The sequence below is a fragment of the Passer domesticus genome, chromosome 32, assembly GCF_036417665.1.
Source record: "Passer domesticus isolate bPasDom1 chromosome 32, bPasDom1.hap1, whole genome shotgun sequence".
Classification (NCBI taxonomy): domain Eukaryota; kingdom Metazoa; phylum Chordata; class Aves; order Passeriformes; family Passeridae; genus Passer; species Passer domesticus.
This window is the reverse complement of record NC_087505.1, coordinates 302,036-318,048: the sequence shown is the minus strand read 5'-3', so window position 1 is coordinate 318,048 and position 16,013 is coordinate 302,036. Positions and strand designations below refer to the sequence as shown.

General features: G+C 50.2%; 1 protein-coding gene across 1 annotated transcript; it reads right to left on the bottom strand.

Moving 5' to 3' along the window:
• Positions 1-3,275: 3,275 nt before the first annotated feature.
• Positions 3,276-6,351, bottom strand: LOC135288298 (keratin-associated protein 10-4-like). The gene has a single exon (XM_064401654.1). It carries the CDS (start codon positions 5,233-5,235, stop codon positions 3,523-3,525), a length of 1,713 nt encoding a protein of 570 aa, XP_064257724.1. The 5' UTR covers positions 5,236-6,351; the 3' UTR covers positions 3,276-3,522.
• Positions 6,352-16,013: the final 9,662 nt, after the last annotated feature.

Genomic DNA, 16,013 nt, shown 5'->3' with positions numbered 1-16,013 from the left:
GATCCTCAGGGGCGCTAAATTTTCCCGAAATTCCAGCCAAAACAGCCCTTTACACCCCTCCCCCCCAAAAAAAAACCCAAAAAACCCCAAACTAATAAAAAACCCATGGAAAACCAAGGATTCTCAGGGATCCCAAATCTTCCCAAAATTCCAGCCGAAGCAACCCTTTCCATTCCCCCCCCCAAAAAAACCAAAAAACCAACCAACCAACCAACCAACCAACCAGCCAAAAAACCTTGGAAAATCGAGGATTTTCTGGGATGCCAAATTTTCCCAAAATTCCAGCGAAACCAGTACTTTCCACCCCCCCCCCCAAAAAAAAAAAAAATCCCAGTGGATCCCAGCCAAGGGAAAAGAAGGAATTCCTCATTCCCAGGGGAGCTGCGGGCAGGAATCCCTTTGAAAATCCATCCAGGAAGGACTCGGGGCATCCCATAATTAGTGGGGCACGCGGATTCTTTCCCGGGAATCCAGGGGAGACAGGAGGGATCATCAGGACAGCTCCCAAAAATTCCCTGTCTCAAAGGGGCCAGTGCTGCCCCGGCACCACAAAGAGGGGAAAGGAGCGGGCTCATCCCAAAAAAACCCCAAATTCCCATTTCCTGCTCCGTGCCCTTTGTTCCCTGTTTGTCCCACAAGAAAATCCCAGGGAAAATGAGCAGGACTGGGAATGCCGACTTTGGGAGTCACTTCTGCATGAGGGAAGGGGCCTGGAATTTGGGGGTTTGGGTTTTTGTTGTTTTTGTCCCTGGGATATTTTTTTTTTGGTCCCTTTTATGTGAATCGGACACTTTTGAATTGTAGGGATTCAGGTGAGGTGCCTGAAAAAGAGGGGAATTTTCATGGAAGGGACCAAATCCAACTCCAGGACCTGCGCAGAATTCCCAAAATTCCCAAAACTGGGAAAACGCTCCTGGAGCCTTGGGAATGTGACCATTGGTCAGTGCCCAGCCAAAGAATTCAATGACTAGAATATCAGGATATTTGGAGTATTGGAATATTGAAATATTGGAATATTCGGAGTATCTTAATATTTAAATATTGGAATATTTGGATTTTGGAATATTGTGGTATTTGGATACTGGAATATTGGATTATTGGAATAATTGAATATTAGAGTGTTGGACTATAGGAATATTGGAATATTTAAACATATGAATATTGGAGTATTTGAATATTAGATTATTTGAATATTGGAGTATTTGAACATTGGAATTTTGGAATATTTGGAATATCAAGCTCCAAACTATGACCCGCGACCTAAATTTCCCGTTTTATTTCCTGCTTTCCCAGGAGCCCGGAGGCAGCCTTGTGATTTCCATTTAATTTCCTGGCAGCACAGGAAATCCCAGGGACAGGGCGCCGGCCTTCCAGGCGGATCCCAACATTCCGAGGGATCAAGGGAGGAACCCGAAGGCAAATCCCGGCTCCAGCCCGGATTCCTCTCACTTTTATGGATTCTCCCTGCCCTGAACAACAACAACAACAACGAACTTTTTAATGCTGAATTCCCTGACCCGAAATTCTGGGAATAAACAAGCGTCGGAGCGTGGGTTAGGCCGGGTTTTATGGGAATTCCTTGGGAAGCTCGGGATCAAGGAGAGCTCCTAATTTCTGGTTGTGTGTGCCCAGTGCAGGGAGCGGAGCATTAACGTGTGACCTGGCATTAAAAAAAGTTCTTAATTAGCACCCAATGTCCTTAATTAACATTTGCGAGGCCCTTTCATCTTCTGGTGGCTCCTGGGAAATTTTGGGGGGAGGGGGTGTCATTATTCCCAATTAAACGCTGGGGAAACTGAGGCACGGCTGAGTCAGGGCCAACCCCGTCCAAAACATCCCCAAATCCTGCTGACCCCAAAATCCAGGATCCACCCCCAAAGGAGGATTTTCTGGAAGATTCCGTGGGAAAAGCCACAAGACCACCCTGAGATGGGACAACTTCTGCAAAGGTCATGGAGGGGCTGGGAATGTTGGGAAGGTTGGGAATGTGGAGACCCCAGAACCCCTCCAGGATCTGCAGGGACTCCAGGGAAGCTGGAGAGGAAATTTTCCCCAGGAACTGCAGGGACAGGACACAGGGAATGGGGTCAGGGGGACAAGAGGGGAATTTGGGTGGGATTTTGGGAAGGAATTGTTCTCTGTGAGGGTCCCAGGTGATTCCATGGATTTCCCATCCCTGGAAGTGCCCAAGGCCAGGCTGGACCCACAGGGGATAGGGCAATAGCCCTGCCTATGGAAATGGGGTGGGATTTTTTGGGATTTAAGGTTCTTTTCCATCCCAAACCATTCCAGAATTCCCTGGGCCTGTTTGGATGGAATTTTAGGGATCAATCCTTCCCTGGCCCAGGTTATTCCAAGGATTCCCCATCCCTGGGAATGTCCAGGGCCGGGTTGGAGCCACCTGGGATAGGGGAATGTCCCTACCCATGGAATGGGATGATTTTGACGTTCCTCCAACCCAAACCATTCCAGGATTTTATCCCGATTTTAGTGGATCCAACAAATCCCTGAAACCCAAACCATTCCAGGATTTTATCCTGATTTTAGTGGATCCAACAGGTCCCTGAAACCCAAACCATTCCAGGATTTTCCCCCTCAGTTTTCGGGGGATCTGGCGGGTTGGATTGTGGAACCACGCCCGGCTCTGGGGGCGGCAGATTTTCCACATTCCCTGCTGGAAACAAACCCCAAACTCCCAGGAAAAGGAGGCACCGGGATCTCCCAACACTTCCAGGAGCTCTTAGACAACTCCAGGTGGCACCAGGAGGTCACCGAGGCAGGGAGGGGCAGGACAAGATGCAGGACAGCGTCCCCAGCCCAGCCACACCCTCCTGTCCCCTCTGGTCACCTCATGAGCTCCTGCTCATTTTCCTAATGATGGGGCTCATCCACGGCTTTTTCTAGCCTGGATTTTGCTGGACTTAATAAATAAATATTTAATATTAAACAAATATTTAATATTAAACAAATATTCCCATTAAATAATTTTTATATTGAATAAATAGTTCTATTAAATAAATATTTCACATTAAATAAATATTTCACATTAAATAAAGATGTCACGTTAAATAAATATAATAGTATTAAATATTTATAATGTGAATTTAAAATAATAATAATAATATTAAATAAATATTTCTTTAATTAAATAAAAAAACACCAAGAGGCAGAAACTCAAGATTTTAATCCGAGGTCAGACAAGAATGTTTATTTAAGTTTATACATATATATGTAAAATAATAGTATATTTCTGTAAATAAATTTGTTTTCAGTGCACATCTTCAACATAAAGAATTTAATTAATTACCTTTCTATTGAAACGTTTATAAAATAACTCTGCTATAACTTTCGTTATTTCAAAGAGTTTTCATTTCAAGTTGTGTTTTTTATCTTAATCAAAGAATAAAAACTTGGCAAGGAACTTGGGGAATAGCTGTTTGGGGACTCTGCGGGAATCAGGGGTTAAAAACCAGGGAATTCTGGCCATATTCCCGGGGATTGTCCTCGTCACACACCTGGTGGTCACCAGGGCCACTTGGGGGCTGAGCAGTATTTCTTGGAGTGGCTGGAGATCTTCACTCCACCGGACTGCTGGGGGACACACTTGGTGGCACTTTGCTGGGGGACACATTTGGTCACACACTGCTGGGGGACACCAATTGTCCCGTATTGCTGGGGGACACACTTGGTGGCACTTTGCTGGGGGACACACTTGGTCACGCTCTGCTGGGGGACACCAATTGTCCCGTATTGCTGGGGGACACTCTTGGTCACACATTGCTGGGGGACACACTTGATGGCACTTTGCTGAGGGACACAAATTGTGCCACACTGCTGAGTGACACTCTTGGTCACAATTTGCTGGGGGACACACTTGGTGGCACTTTGCTGGGGGACACATTTGGTCACACACTGCTGGGAGGCACAGATTGTTCCATATTGCTGGGGGACACACTTGGTGGCACTTTGCTGGGGGACACAAATTGTCCCACACTGTTGAGTGACACTCTTGGTCACACATTGCTGGGGGACACACTTTGTGGCACTTTGCTGAGGGACACAAACTGTCCTATACTTCTGGGTGACACCTTTGGTGGCACTTTGCTGGGGGATGCACTTGGTCATACCTTGCTGGGGGACACATTTGGTCACGCTCTGCTGGGGGACACACTTGGTGGCACTCTGTTGAGTGACACTCTTGGTCACACATTGCTGGGGGACACAGATTGTCCCACATTGCTGGGGGACACCCTTGGTCACACACTGCTGGGGGACACACTTGATGGCACTTTGCTGGGGGACACAAATTGTCCCACACTGCTGGGGGACACCCTTGGTGGCACTTTGCTGGGGGACACAAACCATCCCGCTCTGCTGCTGCTGTGGGACACAAATGCTGGCCCCGCCGGTGTCACACTGCTGGGGGACACACTTGGTGACACACCTGCTGTGCCACTGCTGGGGGACACTGGCGGTGACACTCTGCTGCTGCTGGGGGACAGGCGCTGTCACCCACTGGTACGAGACGCCCCGGGTCGCGCGCTGCTGGGGGACACAGCTGGTGACACACCTGGGGACACCCTGCTGGGGACAGACGCTGGTCACGCACTGCTGGGGGACGCACCTGGTGGCACTCTGCTGCTGCGGGACACCCTTGGTGACGAATGGCGGCCGCGGCACGCAGGTGGTGACACACCTGGGGACAATCTTCTGCTGCTGGGGGACGCACTCAGGCGGTGGCACCTGCATCTGCTGCGGCACGCACTGGGTGACGCCGGTGACACCCGCGCCGCCCGTCTCGCGCTGCTGCGGCACGCAGGTGGTGACACACCTGGGGACAATCTTCTGCTGCTGGGGGACAGGCAGGCAGTACTGTGGCACCCGCAGCTGCTGTGGCACGCACTGGGTCACCCCCACCTGGTGTGGCACGCACTGGGTGATGCGCTGCTGCGGTGGCACGTATGTTGTCACCCGCCTGGGGACAGTCTGCTGGTGCAGGAGGTGCTGGGGCACGCAGGGGGGTCCGTGGAGCTGGTAGGGTGGCACGGCCTGGGTGACACTCTGCTGCTGGCACATGCTGGAGGACATCGTCCGCTGCAGGGGCACCTGGCTGGGCACGGCCTGGGGGATGCAGGTGGTGGAGTGCCACCGCTGAGCCGGGAAGGGGACGCCAGGGGACAGCGCCACGGGGTCCTGGTAGAGCGGAGTGAGGTGCTGGTGCAGGTGGCAGGACATCTTGGGGACACGTGGCAGGACTGGAAGGACACAGACGGGGTTGGAATCAGGTGAGGTTTGAGGTCCCTCCCAACACAACCTTTTTGGTGGCACTCTGGTCCCCAAACCTTGGGGACATGTCCCAGCTGTGTCACAGCCCCAGCTGGTGGAGGTCTCGGGGACATCTTGGGGACATTTGAAGGACACAGTGGGGTTGGAATGAGGTGAATTTTAGGGTCCCTCCCCACCTGTTTGGTGACACCCAAGGACACCTGGACAGGCGAGTTCCCCGCGGTCCCCACACCTTGGGGACACGTCCCAGCTGTGCCATCATCCCAACATGGCCCCAGCAGCACCTGAGGGACCCAACCCCTCGTTTTTAACTCTGAACCACGTCCTGAAGCCAAGCTGGGGACATTCAGGGACAATCAGCACTGAATGTCATGTAAAAAAACCCCAATTAATTTAATTAATTAATTATCTAAAACTTCCCAAACTTCCCCTTTTCAGGAGGAAATCTGTGATTCAGGCACTCAACAGCGAACCACAAGAATCCTTTCCCACTCCATCACAGAAATTCCAACCAATCAATTTTAAAAACCTCTCCCAAATTGCACTTTTTATACGGGAAAATCAGGAATAAATCTGAATTTTGTAATCCCAGAATCCCAAAGTGCTTTAGGTCAGAAGGGACATCAAAGGTCAACTCAACCCCTGCCATGGGACACCTTCCACTATCTGGGCCTGACCTGGGACACTTCCAGGGATGGGAAATCCATGGAACATCCTGTTCCAGGCTCTCCTCACTCTCACAAGGAACAATTCCCTCCCAAACCCAACCTAAATTCCTTCACTTTCACTTTTACCCCATTCCCCGTGGGAGGGATTTCCCATCAGGAGCTCCAGCTCCTGATGGAAAGTCCCTCCCACCACCCATTCTTGCAGGGGATGTTCTCCCTGGAATCTGCCAATCCCACCCCAAAACGAGCCGGCATTTTTCCTAAAACCACCCCAGATCTCTTCCTGGAATCCGCCAATCCCACCCCAAAACGAGCTCGTATTTTTTCCAAAGCCACCCCAGATCTCTGCTTGGAATCCACCAATGCCACCCCAGACTGAGGTGTTATTTTTCCTAAAACCGCTCTGGATCTTTCACTGGAATCCACCAATCCCACCCCAAAACAAGCTGCTATTTCCCAAACCCACCCCAGATCTCCCCAAACCCCAATCCCAAACCCTGTCCAACTTGACCATGTACCCTTCCTGGGATGGGGAATCTTCTCCGAGCCACCCCATCAGCCCATCCCCACTCCAGGAATCAAGAATTCCTCCCAAATTCCCCATCCCAGCATCTCCAGAGGCTCAGGAACAGGACTCAAACTGGACTCACCCAGCTCCCGGGGGTGGGAAGAGCTTCCAGAGGCGACCAGCGCGTCCCAGCTCCGCCAAAGCTTTTATAGGGCCGCCGGAGGAGCCGCCAGGTCCCGTAAGCCCCGTGGCCTTCCCAGAGTGAGTCGGAGCCGCCGACTCACCCCGGACAATGAGTGGTTCCATGTCAGCTTCCCAGAGTAATTACCTCGGGATAATTAATCCTCCGTGGCATTCAGAGCAGCAGCCCCAGCCCCGGGGCTGTTTGTGGGGACTGAAGCCATGGATGTGTAGGAATGGGTTTTCCAGGGGGGTTTTCCATCCTTAGGGTGGTCCCGGTTGTTGTTGGATTTGGGACAGGTTTTCCACGGGCTTCTCCAGCTCCAGGGTTTCATCTCATCCACAACGCCCGGATTTTGGGGGTGTTTGGCCAAGGTTTGGATGTGGATTTCAATCCACTGAGAGAAAACAGCAAAACAAATTCCCCCTTGTGGTGGGTGCAGCTCATTATCCATCAATTCTTTTTTTTTTTAATTTTTTAATTAAAAACTCCAGTTCTCACCCAGCCCTGTGGTCCCAGCTCAGTGTTGGTGTCACTGGGCTGGGCACAGCTTTGTTCTGGTCCATCTCAGCTCTCCTCAGGATCATCAGAGAGAAATTGTCCCTCGGCACCAAGCAGGAAGGGCCTGCATTGATTCCTGGATTCGTTCCCGATGGAGAATTCCATAATTAAAGGAAGGTTTCACCCTCTCCACTTCTTCCCCCATGTGGGGCACAATTACCCAAGAGCTCCCAAACCTTCTGATTCATTTTCGTGTCCGAAATATTCAGGGCCCTTTCTCCTGGCCACAAAAACCACCTGGGCGGGGCTGTTTGTCTGAGTTCACAAGAAACCACAATTTTTAATAAGAAAAATTAAAATATTCAGGCTATGACCCCTCCCTGTGGGTTTGGGCTCTGTGCTGGTGTCACCAAGGCTGGGCTTTATTTTGTCCTGGTCCCTCTCAGCTCTGCTGGAGCCAGCAGGGCCAAATTGGCCTTTTTAGGGTAATTTTGTGTCTCTATGAACCCATAAAAGCACTGAGCAGATTTTAATGACTTAAAAAATCCATCTTCTGTTTTTTGGGGTTATTTTGTGTCACTCTGAACCCCTAAAAGCCCTGAGCAGATTTTTAATCACTTTAAAAATCCATCTTCTGGTTTTTTGGGTTTTTTTGTTTGTCACAATGAACCCATGAAGGTGCTGAGCAGGTCTTTAGTGACTTAAAAAATCCATCTCCCTTTTTTTGGGTTTTTTTTTGGTGTCACAATGAGCCATAAAAGCGCTGAGCAGGTCTTTAGTGATCTAAAAACAAAAAGGAATTCCTGGTTTCAGGAGTTTTTTACTCTCTGGGAGACAAGAAGATGAATGCCTGGGGAAGTCACACGGGGCTGGAGGAAGTTTATCAGCTCCTGGAGCTTTTTGTCACCTCTGGCTCCGGGTGTCCCCACGCGGGTCCCGGGACTGTCACCTGTCCCCAGAGCAGCGGGAATGTGGCCCTGGTGACTCTCAGGTGACCGGGGCAGGTGAGGCACAGCCCTTGCTCAACCAGCTGGGCTGCCACCCAAAAATAAACTTCCTCCAAAAATCACGTGTGACTTTCTCACTGATTCAACTCCTTATCTCACACAAACTAAAAGAAATAAATTAAAAAAAAAAACAAAACCCAGGAGATTAATTTTTTAAAATCATTAAAAATCTGCTCAATGCTTTTAGGGGTTCATTGTGACACAAAATAACCCCAAAAAACAGAAGACAGATTTTTAAGTCATTAAACCTGCTCAGTGCTTTTATGGGTTCATAGAGACACAAAATAACCCTAAAAAGGCCAATTTGGCCCTGCTGGCTCCAGCAGAGCTGGGAAGGACCAGGACAAAATAAAGCCCAGCCTTGGTGACACCAACACAGAGCTCAAACCCACAGGGAGGGGTCATAGCCTGAATATTTTAATTTTTCTTATTAAAAAATGCGGTTTCTTGTGAACTCAGACAAACAGCCCCATCCAGGTGGTTTTTGTGGCCAGGAGAAAGGACCCCGAATATTTCGGACACGAAAATTAATCAGGAAGTTTGGGAGCTCTTGGGTAATTGTGCCCCACATGGGGGAAGGAGCAGAGAGCGTGAACCCTTCCTTTTTCCGGGAATTCTCCAGGTTTTCCTGGTCAGCTCTGAGTGTCCAGCTCCACCTGGATGACGAGAACGTGGCTTTGTTGTGGTTTCTCTCCTGCAGGAATCCTTTCTTTGATCTGAAGCCACAATTCCTCCGTGGCTTTCAGCTCCCATTTTGGGAGGCTGGAACCTCCCATTGACCAAAATGAGCAGTTCACATCCATACAAATATAAACCATAAACAGATCCCATTTATATAAATTTATATTGATTTTTCCAGGTCTGGACAGAGGCAGGTGGGACACCAGCAGGAATTTCCACCTGGAAAAAGTGGTTGGGCAGGTGGGAATTCCTGCAGCAGGGCTGATTTTCCATCTCCAGAAGTTTCAACCCAACGCCTCAGATCGCGCATTGAAAATTCACGTTTTTTTTCCCCTTTTGTCTCCTTTTGTTCTGCTGCCAGAGCTTCTATTTTCAGAGCAGGGAGGGAGCTCTGCATTCCTGACACCTCACCCTCCAAATCCGCGTTCCTGGCTTATTAAAGGTGGGGTGGAGAATCCCCAAGGCCCCACCGGGCTCCTCCTCCCGCGGTTTTTGGGACCTCCCTCCTCCAACTCCTCCCTGCTTTAACTCCTTTCCTCCACCTTCACCTGGCAGCGGCTTTCCGGTGGGGTAAAAAGGGCAGAATTCCAAAATCCCTGAAAAGAAATCCAAGGTCATTGAGTCCAAGCTCGATCCATACCTGGACACCCAGAAAAACGTCCAGGAATTCCTCAGACACCTCCAGGAGTGGCCACTCCAAACCTCCTTGAGCCCCTTCCAGAGCCTTTTCCATTTTCCAAGAGGAATTTTCCCAAATTTCCCACCCTGAGCCTCCCCTGGCACAGCTCGAGGCCGTTCCCTCTTGTCCTGTCCCCATTCCCTGGGATCAGATCTGAAATCCCTCCTGGCAGATCCCAAATCCCCCCTGGCAGATCCCAAATTCCCCCAGGATCCCCCTTTTCTCCAGGATGAGCCCCTCAGCTCCCTCAGGGTTTTCTAGACCCTTCTCCAGCTGCTCCAGCCCTTCCATGTCCTCTTTCCACGAGGAGACAGAGGACTAAGTGTCACATGAGTGTCATCCGAGTGTCCCCAACCACCAGAGCGCAGCATTGGCCCGCGCAGGCGGCTCCTGGAAGATCCCTTGGGATCCTCCCTCTCTCTCCCTGTGTCTCCAGGAAAAGTTTTAATTTCGGGTTTGGCTCAGCCCAACCCCTTTTCGCCGCTGGATCTAGGAAGGAGCAGCACGGGCTGGGATTGTCCTGTCGGGAATCTGCCCCATGGAGAAAGACCTGGGGGACCCGGTGGGCAAAAATCTGTCCTGGAGCTGCAGGGGCTCCAGGGAAGCTGGAGAGGGATTTTTCCTCAGGAATTGCAGGGACATGACACAGGGAATGGGGTGACAGAGGGGAATTTGGGTGGGATTTTGGAAGGAATTGTTCCCTGTGAGGGTCTGGCCCAGGGAATTCCATGGATTCTCCATCCCTGGAAGTGTCCAAGGCTGGGCTGGACGGGGTTTGGAGCAGCCTGGAGTGGGGAAAGGTGTCCCTGCCCCTGGGTTGGAATTGGATGAGCTTTAAGGTCCCTTCCAACCAAAAACCATTCCAGGGTTCCAAACCATTCCAAATTATTCCATGATTCCAAAACCATTCCAAACCATTCCAGGGTTCCAAACCATTCCAAGCCATTCCAAAACCATTTCATGATTCCAAACCATTCCACCATTCCAAACCATTCCAAAACCATTTCAAACCATTCCAAACCATTCTATGATTCCCGACCATTCCAAACCATTCCATGATTCCAAACCATTCCAAATCATTCCACCATTCCAGTCACAGGGCAGGGACCAAAGGAAACGTGAGGGGATGAGCAGGGACTGCACTCAGAGTAACTTTATTAATTAAATTAATTTGTAATTAAAGAGCTGCACAGGAGCTGCAGACAAGAAAAGTTCTCTCATTATGAGCAAATTCTCAATTTGGGTGATTTAACAGCGCTCAGGGCAAAATGAGAATGAAACTCCTCACCTGGGTCCCTCTTGCTTCACCCTAAAAGGGTTTTATTGCTTAATTAACTCTTGGTTTCTCTAATTAGGAGCTCTTTGTTCTGGGCCAGGCTCGGGGGAGGTTAAGCCTGGCTTTAGGGTCAGAATAACCCCGGTGACTTCTCAAAGCTCAGCTTTTTTTGGGTTTCAGCACCAATTTTTCTTCCCCCAATGTCGGCTCCATCCCTGTGCTGGGATTCCACAGGGAATAAAATCCTGGGATTTGGGGTTGGCCTCGTGCAGGTGTTGGAATGAAGCAAATGGCAAGCCCAGGGTTGTAATTTTAATTATTTTAGTGATTAACTCAGCTCGGCTTATGGAACTCATGGAAAAGACAAAATCCAAGATAAATCCTTTCCAGTTTTTAGCTCAAACCCCAATAATTGCCTTTCCCAGTGGCACCAGGAGCACCACAGAGCTGATATTCCAGAAAAAAAAAAGGATTTTATCCTTTTCCAAGAGGTCAGGGAGGCTGAAACCTGCCTCTGTATCCCAATTCCTCCTTGGGTGTCCCCAAGGCTGCTCCACTTTCCAGCAGGTCCTGGAAAAACCTGGGAAAGGCTGAACTCCAGCGAGGTCATTCCCAGCGAGCTCCAGAGGGGGAATGAAGCAATCGGGAATTGGGTTCTTTGATGGGATGGCTGCGGGAAGAGTTGTGGGGTTTCAGTGAGGCAATCAGAGCCCGCGGGGGGAAATTAGGGATAAATTTAGGCTGGGAATTAGCAAGAGGTTTTCAAGAAGAGAAGAAATTAGGGATTAATTTAGGCTGGGAATTAGCAGGAGGTTTTCAGGGAGCAGCCCGGGAGGACTCAGGAACAGGCTGGGAAATCCGAAAATGGGACTCAAAACAGGGAGCAAGATTTGGGCTCGAGTTTGGGGGATTTATGGAGAGGTTTTACAGGAGATTCCCAGTCCCTGACTCAGCTAGGAAATGCAGAGTTTTATAGGAATTGTCTGGATCCTGGGAAGCTCAGGGATCATGGAATTATGGAATGGTTTGAGTTGGAAGGGATCTTAAAAATCATCTCATTCCAGCCTCTGTCATGGGACATATTCTGCTGTCCCACGTGGCTTCAGGCTGGAATTGGACACTTCCAGGGATGGGAAATCCTTGGAATAACCTGGGACCCTCACAGAGATCAATTCCTTCCCAAAATCCCACCCAAATTCTCCCTCTGTCCCCCTGACCCCATTCCCTGTGTCCTATCCCTGCAGTTCCTCAGGAAAAGTCCTTCTCCAGCTTCCCTGGATCCCCTGCAGATCCTGGAGGGGTTCTGGGGTCTCCACATTCCCAACATTCCCAACATTTCCAACAGCCTGTCAGAAAAATCAGTCAGAAAAAGACCATGGACACTCCAGATCCAGTCCTTGGATCCCACCACCCACTTTGGGGTGTCCAGGTTTTTTGGGACCTCAAATCCCATCCTGGGATGGGCAGGGACAATTCCCACCCTCCCAGGTGGCTCCAAGTCCATCCAGCCTGGCCCTGGACACTTCCAGGGAAGCCACAAAGGTCCCGGGAGTTTGGGACAGGAGCTGCTCCAGGCTCCAGACCGATACCGGTGCTAATTAAGCCATCCAGCAGGTGCTAATTAAGCCTTTGTTTGATGAGTTCACCGAGATGTCCAGCCCGGAGCTGGACACAACAACGACATGGGCGGAGCCGAACCCTCCGAGAGCCCCGGGCCAGGCCGGGCCGGTTCGGCAGCTCTTGAGTCACGGCTGAAATCCGGCGGGGCAAAAGTTCCCGGGGATCCTCCCCTCTGTGCACAAAGGTCCTGAATCTTGGGGAAAAAAATCAGGGAGAATCCATGAAATCACGAGAGAAGGATCCTCGCTGCCCCAAAAAAATAGGATCCCTGAACTAAGGTCCCCAAATCCTGCATGGCAAAAATCAGGGGGTGTCTGTGGAATCTTGAAGGAGAGCTCCTCAGTTCCCAAAAGAATCTGATCCCTTTCCCCAAATCCTGGATGGAAAAAAAGGTCAAGGAGCACCCACAGAGTCCTGACTGACGGGTTCTCACTTCCCAAAAAAATCTGGGAATTGCATGAAAATCTGAGGTAGCAAAAAAGGTCAAGGAGCATCCATGGAGCTCTAGGTGAGGTCCTCACTTCCCAAAATTCGGATCCATTTTTTTGGCAGAGTGAAGCAAAGGAGCTCTGGGACCCTTGGAGACATGAAGACGCCTCCATGACATCCCAGACGGAGCCGCCAGCTCCCTTTTGGATCTCCTGGAATAACTCCTGGGAATTCCCTGCTTCGCACCTGGGAGGTCCCTGATAAATTTGGGATTTGTGGGATCTGGAGCAGCAATTCCCACCTGGGAATGCCAGGCTGGGAATTTCCTTCCCCACCATGTTGCGATCCCTGGAATTTGTGGCGCATTTGGGACGGACTGGGAGCTCCACGTTCCTCCATTCCCTCACGTTTCTCCCGTCGTTTTCCCAAAGGTTTGGCTAAAAACAGATTTTTGTGCAATTCCCGGGGATGGGAAAAGCAATTCCACCTCTCCTCAGGGAAAAACATTCCCTCCCTTTCCAGGAGCTGACTCCAGAGCCTCTTTGGGCAATATCCATGATTTTTGTGCTGAGGTTGCTGCCTGGTGACCTCCGGAGCATTTCCAGACTGGATCCAAACCAGTTTAAGGTCAGGCCACATCTCCTCATCTCCAGACAGGGTTTAGGATTAGGTTTAGGTTTAGGTCTCTCCCTCCCAGCCATGGGAAGTGTTTGACTTTAATCCCTGGGCGTCGCAAGTTCTGGGTTTAAATTTGGCACAGAAACATTCCAGAAATCCTTTATTTGTTGCTTAAATAAAAATGTCCCAAGCAGGTGGAGGTGTCCAGCTCTCTGAGGGATGGACAGCACTGAGCTCTGACCTGAGGAGGAGAATTCCCTCGGGAATATTGCACAAAAATTCGGGTGGAAGGTTGGAGGTGGTGAAATTCCCTGTCCATTCTCAAACTCATCTGCTCCGGCCTCAGCAGGGCAAAAACCAGGATCAGGGAATGATGAAATCATGGAATAATAGAATCAGGGAATCATGGAGTATCAGAGAATCATAAAATCATGGCGTTAGAGAATCGTGGAATGAGAAAATAGTGGAATAATAGAATCAGAGAATAATGGAATCATGAAATCCGAAAATAATGGAATCAGAGGATAATGGAATCATAAAATCACGAAATGATGGAATTAGAGGATCACAGAATCACAAAATCACGGAATAATGGAGTCAGAGAATCAGAGAATCATGGAATTGCAGACTAACAGAAGCATAAAATCATGGAAAAATAAAATCAGAGAATCCCAGAAAATCAGAGGATCATGGAACAGTTTGAGTTGGAAAGGACCTTCAGGATCATCCCGTTCCAAGCCCCTGCCATGGCCAGGGACAATTCCCACTATCCCAGGTCTTCTCCAAGCTCCATCCAACCTTTCCTCGGACACCTCCAGGAACAGGGCAGTGCCGAACCCCAAGGTTTTAAGGACTCTGATCTCCTTCCCTGCATCTCCCCACGGGAAGGGCAGAATTCCAGGAGCTTATCTCGGTTCCGAGCCCTGCCAGCAGCCAGGCTGCCTCGAAAGCAGCCAGGCAAGTCTGGGAAGTGCCCTAATTCCAGCCTGGAATTGGCACCAGCGGAGCACCAGCAAGGCCTGAGTCAGGCTTTGGGCTTGGGCTGGGGTATTCCCAAAGCTGGAGACTAAAACTGAGCCTATCCCAGCAGGAACAGCAAGGCAGGACCCAGGAGGAAAACGGGAATTGTACAGAAGGGAGAAAATTCCAGAATTTCCCGGCCTTGTGCTGCCGAAGGGTTGTTGAGGGAGGAAGTTGATCCATGCTGGGAGCAGCCGCTTCCAGGCGCTGCCCGGGAATTCTGGGAGGTGACATAGGACCAGCTCAGCCTGTTGCAAGTGATCGCAACGGGATCTTGATCCGATAAAAGCTCCGGAAAAGCCACGGAGATGAGCCCGGGAGAGGCCCGGGATGACCAAAGGTGATGAAATTCCCGTCTGGGTGGGACACGGTGTCTCCAGGAGCCGTGTCCTGATGGATCCTGGAGATTTGGGGGATTGGGATTGGATTTCAGGAGGTTTTCCGACTCCATAAATGTCTGGTTTTCGTTCCAGACATTTTCAGACTAATCCTCAGGGAATGCATTGCACACACAGAGTTCCCTTTCTTTCACATCCAGGCCTAACCACATTTTTAAACTCCCTTCTGGAATTCCGTGGGGCCGGTTCCCCAAATTCCATTTGGGTGGGAAAAATCTTGGATATTGTTAAAAATCCCCGGAGATAAACTCAGCTCCCTGCTGGACCACATTTGGATGGGTGAGAGCTGCATCTCCATGGAAAATGAGATTTATCCAGAGAATTTCAGGATTCTCGAGGTTGGAAAAGCCCTCCAAGATCATCCAGTCTGACTTTAGATGGATCAACCCCTTTCCAGGAATTCCTTGGACACCTCCAGGGGTGGCAACTCCAGACCTCACTGGGCAGCCCCTGACCGCCCTTTCCAGGAGGAAATTCCTGAAATTTCCAGGAAATCCCTCCTGGTGATTCCAAACCTAAATGAAAGTTCAGGGAAATCCATGAAGTTCTTCCCAAGGAAAACCCAGGGGAGATTTAGGTGTGGAATGACCCCTGGATGGGTTGAGGTGGGAATTCCCAATAAATCCCAGGAATTTCAGACATCAGAGGGGGGTTTAGCTATGGAATGACCCCTGGATGGGTTGAGGTGGCACCAAACCCCACCAAGCCCCCAAACCTCAAGGGGGTCTCCAATAACTCCATGAACCCGAGGCTCTGACCTTTATCCAGGGAGCAATTCCACGGTTCAGCGGGATTAGTCAGGGGAACGAACTCAGAATCCTCTCTGAAAGTGCCTACGTGTAAAACCCGGCCGGGCAAGGTTCTTGTGAAAGAATGAGCTCATCAGCCAGGAGGACTCATTCCCAGAAGGCAGGGCTTCCAAACCCTATAAAAGATCCCAAATCTCCCCACTCCAGCATCCACTCCGCTCCCGCTGCTCCCTCGGCACCGGCTGGGTGAGTCCCGCAATCCTGAGGTTCCTCAGGGAGCTTTGGGATTGGGAATCCTGAGGTTCCTCAAGGAGATTTGGGATTGGGAATCCCAAGGTTCCTCAGGGAGATTTGGGATTGGGGATCTTGAGGTTCCTTGGGGAGCTTTGGGA